Below are 6,768 nucleotides of genomic sequence, written 5' to 3' on the forward strand. Positions count from 1 at the left end.
GCTCTCTTGTGCTATTTTTTGATGAGATATTTAGGATGCCACTTTTATTGTTCATTTAACAAGAATGGATCTTGTAAGCTTATAATAATTAAGATTAATATTTCTTTGTTTCTTTCAAGCTTAAAGTGAAGCCATGGCTATGGAAAGTTTAGTTGAATTGTTGACTTTTTTTTATTTTGTCTTTTAAAAAAAATCAAGAAATATAAAATCAACTAACGTTTGTCCATATATAGAGCTTCTGATGCTTGTCAGCATTTTTTCTTAGATTTGTACAATCTCGGGCTCTCATCGGGTTAAAGTCTTATGCATTAGATCACCCTTTTTATATAACATATCGGCAAAACTGCCATAAAATAAAATTAACTTTGAGGTGTATAAATATGGTGCATTTGTTTACATTAATTATAAAAAATGTCTATAGATCTTTTGGTATTCTTGCATCCTGCAAGAACCAATCTTAAATTCAGATGATCAATTTTGCATAAATCATCAATTATAAAATTAATTATGCTTAAATCAAATTCATAAGATCGATAAATCTAAAGATTAGATGACCAACAAAGGGTCTTAGAGAATAGCATAGAATCTCGATCCATTTTGTATACTTAACTATTTACTTTAATATATATTTTCGATTTTCATTACCAAAGTTTAATTTCACCTTTTGGTGGCTTTCAAAATATTCATAAAAGAAGAAAGGTGTCAATTATCTAGTGTGACTAAAGTTTAGTTTAAAAAGCAATTCTCAATTTTCACTATCAAAGTTTAATTTCATATTTTGCTGCCTTTGAAAATATTCATAAAAGGAGGAAGATGTTGGTTATATAAAAGTTTGGATTAAAAATATAATTGGAGATTTTGCTACCATAATTACTTCTTGCTTAACCATTAACAATATAGAAAAAGATGTATGTACCAACAATATATGAGTTTTATACATTATCATTGTATCATCCACTATTTATATTTAATCATTGTTACTGTTCAAAAAAATAATAATTCAAATGAATAGTGAATAACGTAGTGGTTGTATATAAATCTTTATACTGACAATATATAAATATTACAATTAATATGAATAATGTGAATTATGCAGTTGGTAGATAAAGATTATGAAGGTGCAATTGTATTATTTTGGAAAGCATTAAACTCAGGAGATAGAGTGGATAGTGCATTGAAGGATATGGCAGTGGTAATGAAACAATTAGACATATCAGAAGAAGCCATTGAAGCTATTTCTTCATTTAGAGGTCTTTGTTCCAAACAATCTCAAGAGTCCCTTGATAATGTACTAATAGATCTCTATAAGGTACAAATTTCCTTAACCTTTTCTTTTTAAGTTAATAATTCATATTTGTAAGTATATTTTCTAGTCATAGTTTATACATGATAAAACCTAATATATTTTATGCTTTAACTTTTTGTTTGCTATGTTTTGAGTTAGTTTTTCAATGTTAGTCCATTTACTTTAAGTTGTTAGAAACTCTGAAATTATACCAATACATGAAAATGAAAACATTAATCACTTAATATGCTATATTAATTTAAGGTTAACTAATTGAAAATGTGTCTTATATATACTCTAATCTTTTGATTAACTCTACCTTAATTTTAATTTCTTGTATGATAGAAATGTGGGAAAATAGATGAGCAAATAGATTTGCTGAAGCAAAAGCTAAAATTGATTTATCAAGGTGAGGCCTTCAATGGAAAACTCACAAAGACAGCAAGGTCTCATGGCAAAAAGTTCCAAGTTTCTATTAAGCAGGAAACTTCTAGATTACTGGTATTTAATCTTAACTCATAATATTCTTTTTTATATATATCAAGAATTAAAGATTAATCACTTTTGACACCAAAAAAATCATTGAGTTATATCTTTTTTAAGGTTGGATGTCCACTTCACTAGATTAAGAGTAAATACCCCAGTTAACTAAAAATATGATTTTTTTTTTATTGAGAAAAATATATGCACATAGTATGTGGGTTTTATATATTGTCAATTTATCATTCATCATTTATATTTAATTATCATTGACTATTCAACAAAAATAATATAAACGAATAATAAATAATGTAATAAATATTGCACTCTTCTTTATTTGTCTATGTTGTTGGTTAAGAGAATGAAAAATATTTCATTTGACATCACACTTAAATCTCCTTTACTTCTTTAAGAGTGAATGGTTAGGTAAAAAGTAATGTCAAACAAAAAGAAGAGTCTGAAAAGTTTGTAATAAATTAAAAATCACATTTAAAACTTAAAAAGCTAATTAGATAGAACAAAAGCTATACATGCCACTACTAAGGTTAGTAATTTAAATATGACCCATTATTGTAAAATACATTCATATGCAAAAAAGCTGATTATTTTCTAGTTTATCTACATCACTTTTTGGTTGTGGTTAATGATTTTTTATTTCTTTTAAAATATTAATAACTAACAGAGAAAAAGATATATGAACTGACAATGTACAAGATTTATACATTGTCATTGAGTCATCTACCATTGATGTTTAATTATTGCTGACTTTTCAAAAAAAGTAATTTAAACGAAGGGTAGATGATAGTGTGCATGTGTATAAATCTTTACACCGTCAGTGTACAGATTTTACACTCTGACTAATAAGCACCTGATTTTGCAGGGAAACTTGGGTTGGGCCTACATGCAAAAGATGAACTACATGATGGCTGAAGCAGTATATAGAAAAGCCCAAATGATTGATCCAGATTGTAACAAGGCTTGTAACTTGGGCCTATGTCTAATAAGACAAGCCCGGTATGAAGAGGCCCAATTGATTCTTGAAGAAGTATTAAAAGGCAAACTTCCGGGCTTTGATGATTCTAAGTCAATGAAACGGGCCCAAGAACTCTTAAAAGAGTTAAGATCAATGATTCCTGAACAATATTTATCAGATTTTTTGGGCCTGGATGATGAATTAATCAAAGGGCTTGAACAATTGGTGAATGAATGGAGCCCAGTTAGATCAAAGAGGCTTCCAATTTTTGAGGAGATTTCTTCATTCAGAGATCAATTAGCATGTTAAGTTTGTACCATATTATGTGTATATATATATTTATAGCTTTGTTGTGCCTTTGGTTATATTGGTCTATTTCTTTTGCTTGGGGTTGGTTTTAGTTTAGGTGTGTGTCAAGAACTTGCTTCATTTTCTTTTTGTTACTATTTTTCATGCACTGGATTTTGTTTATTGTTAATGTTTTAGAAGATTGGTGGGTAGAACATATAGTGGGAACTTAAATAGTATGATGATAATTGGGACTAAAGCAATGACCCTTGCTTTTGATGTAAACTCCTAAGAAATAAAAGTTATTTGGAAAACACTATCTGTGTGACGCTTCAATTTAATTCGATTTTTGGTGCAATTCATGAACCAAATAAGATAAATATGGTTCAGGTTGATTGGGTTAATGTTAAAATTTTATGTAATAGCTGAATCAATTATAAACAGTTTGGTTCGATTCGATTTCACATATTATTGTTTTTTTTTTAAATCATGTATTGCTTTAAATTATATTTCATAAGCGATTGATATGATTGTCATACCAAAAAAAAACTTAGAGTTGGGATCCACTTATTCCAATAGTAAGTTTTTTAAATTTACTCTTCATCCTAGCTATCAATTCTAGGGATATCTAATGGTTTAGATCTACTCATTAATTTAAATCATTTGATTTCCCTAGAATTGATGGCGAGAATGAGAAATAACTTTAAAAACTTACTCTTAGATAAGTGGATCCTCCAAGAAAAAAAGGAAATTATTGGGATGAAAACTAATATTCACTAAAAAAAAACCTTATATTTGGTGTATGCATTCATGCCTTTTTGTAAGTGAGAAGTGAATATAAATATGCATATAATAGACAACTATATATATAATTGAATGAAAAGATAAATATTAAAATGAAATAATATTGAATGACAATTTGATTATGTATCTAAAAGTTAATATGAATAATGCAATTTAAACAAAGTCCATTGTATGAAAGCAACTTGTTTTCAATTATAATGTATCCAAATATAAATTCAGGTCATGAAACTTAATTTTACTTTCCTAACTTAGTTATAGAAAACTATGTTCCGCATCTTCTTATGCTTTGCTCTTTACTACAAAATTGGATCATTTATGTTACCTCCAATACACTCATTTTCTATTTGGTTGGAGAGAATTAATAAAGAAAGAGAGAGTTGTAGGAGAAAAAATCTGTCTTTCATTTGGTAGGAGAGAATATGGAGAGAAAGAAAATAAAAGTTGTGGGACCCACTAACTTTTTGTTTCTTCTCTAATGTGAGAAGAAATGGTAAATGAAGAAGGTTTTTTTGGCATTTACAATAATGCACTTAACTTTATCAAATACTCGTTATTATTTAAAGGGTAAAATTGTCATTTTTGTAAAAATACATTTTCTTTCCTTTCTAATTCTTTCACATTTTTTTCTACCAAACAACTTTTACAATCAACTCATTTTCTCATTTCTTTCTTTCTACTCATACTCTTTCTTTTTATCTTCTCTTATCTTATTTTTTCTCTAAACCAAACAAAGCTAAGAGATTGTGACATATAACCTTAAAAAATTAACACTCAGATTATAAATTATTTTTAAATAAATAACATAAATAATATAATCAACTTGTGTTTGACATTTCAAAACTGGATCATTCAAAATGGAGAGAATCTTAGTCTCCTTATTATTTCTACCCAACTATTAAAAAATATAATTTAATTAAAAATATTATAATAACAGAAATTAATATTTTCACATTATTAAATTTGATAGATCCACATAATTAGTGTGGAATTCAAGGTTTGTACAATAAAAGTAGATGTGGACGGTGACAATATTTCACTATTCTCACAAAGGCGGGCTTATGGATTTTGGTCAAAACTAAGAGGTTGAATCATCATTTGTCACTTCTATATGTGCCCCCAAAGAACAAGAGAGAAGGAGAAGAATTTTTGACATATTCTTTTGGTATAATTATTTTTTACTCTATATGAAAGAAATTAATACAATTTTTCATATGTAATTATTCATTTCAATAAGGGTTTATTCATATGAATCAAATATTTTGATAAAATATTTATTTATTAGACAAATTAATATAAATCTTGAAATAATTAAGTTATAATGGAAGGTTTTTATGGATTTCAAAACTACCATGAATACTAAAAAAAATTTGATTTAATAGTATAATATATTATTGGATTCTTAAATTGACTAAAATGTCAAAAATTCTATTTATATGAATAACACTTTCTCATTTATATGATTATTTTTCTACTACCAAGAGTATTTCCTCACTTTTTGGTTAAAGAACTAATCTCTTTCATGGTTCATGTCTCCTCTCTCAATAATTGTCGCTCCCATAAATCAAACTCTCAACCTTACGTGAAGCTTTATACCACTATATTAATACCTTACTATTTTATGGAGGAGGATTGAATACTCTTATTAAACACTACAGAAAACATGGATGAGGATCACATGTCCTATTGTGGTATTCTCGTCCAATCAGAGAATCTTATTTAATTAAAATTCTATAAAATTTGATTGACTTAGTACATCGAAACAAAATTTTATTTGGATCAGAGGATGCTTTTCCTAGAAAATATAAGATAAATCTGGTATCTACCAAAGAACATGTCATATAACCATAATCTCATTCTCTCTCTTTCTCATTCCTGAACGGCGGAACCATACCTTCTTCATTGAAATTCTAACACCACTTTTCTTCTTCTTCACCACACTCCTCGGTACTATCTCTTTCTTCTTCTCCTCTTCCTTTTATTCATTATATTCATTCTTTCTTTCTTCTCTTATTCATCACTTATCAATTCTATGTTATATACATATATATATATATATATATATATATATCTCCGTCCGTTTTTTCTTAGTAACCAAATTACCAAACAAAGGAGTTGCGTTCTGAGAATGTAACAAACGATGAACACAAGTAACGAAGGAATGCATAGAATAAGAAGTGAAGCAGTAGAAGAGTAAAGTGAGTGCCTGTAGCAGAAATAGGAAGGTGAGAAACCCTAAGCGAAGAAGCTCCATTTCAGAAGGGAATAGGAAAGAAAGAAAAGAAAAGAAAAACTCCTGTTGTAATAAGCAGTGTGAATGAGAGTCAAAAGGACACTATTTATAGGGATATTGTTCCTCGGTAAAGATCGGCTGTCTCATTTTCTATGTTTTATTGTGTCTCGAACTAATTAAAAGTTGATATTTATATGAAAAGAAAAATATACAATAACATTTTTATATCATATAATTAAAATTTGAAGACAGCTGATTCTGGTTCATGGTTCATGGTTCATCTCCAACTTATGAGTGAGACCAATCTTCTCTTCTTTGTCACGTTGCTATCATTGCTAATTTCAATTTTTGAGTTAAGACTATTCAATATTTTTTCACCACGTCAACTAATCATATTTGACTTCACTTCATTCTTCTACAATAATCAATAATATAATATTTTTAGTTAACATTAATGTCAGATAAGATAAAGATTGTTGAAAATGTGGTGGTAACTTTGTAAATATAAAAAGGTGGTATGAGTCAAATATGTCTTTTAAAAAATTTAAAAACGAAAATCAAAGCTATTAAATAGAACTCAAAACAAAGTTTCTCTTTGCACCGTGACTCATTTAAAGTGTAGGGTGTAGATTAGAGTTTAATGTGCAATAATTATGATCATTGATTTAAAAAAAATCAGTAATAATTATAACAACTACATAATTTTCT

At 27.8% G+C, this 6,768-nt stretch overlaps 2 protein-coding genes across 2 annotated transcripts in view; one reads left to right on the forward strand and one right to left on the reverse strand.

Moving 5' to 3' along the window:
• Nucleotides 1–6,117, reverse strand: part of LOC109328152 (Niemann-Pick C1 protein-like) — a 32,899-nt gene extending 26,782 nt beyond the window's left edge. The window contains exon 1 of the mRNA XM_019561465.1: nt 6,034–6,117. Within this exon, the coding sequence (XP_019417010.1) occupies nt 6,034–6,081 (48 nt within the window). The 5' untranslated portion in view covers nt 6,082–6,117. The remainder of the gene's footprint in view (nt 1–6,033) is intronic.
• On the forward strand, nt 1,079–3,342 carry LOC109328154 (protein SULFUR DEFICIENCY-INDUCED 1-like). The gene is made up of 3 exons (XM_019561471.1): nt 1,079–1,309; nt 1,631–1,786; nt 2,646–3,342. The coding sequence occupies exons 1-3, from the start codon at nt 1,091–1,093 to the stop codon at nt 3,045–3,047; spliced, it is 777 nt and encodes a 258-aa protein (XP_019417016.1). The 5' UTR covers nt 1,079–1,090; the 3' UTR covers nt 3,048–3,342.

The sequence above is a fragment of the Lupinus angustifolius genome, chromosome LG15 (genome assembly GCF_001865875.1).
Source record: "Lupinus angustifolius cultivar Tanjil chromosome LG15, LupAngTanjil_v1.0, whole genome shotgun sequence".
NCBI lineage: Eukaryota > Viridiplantae > Streptophyta > Magnoliopsida > Fabales > Fabaceae > Lupinus > Lupinus angustifolius.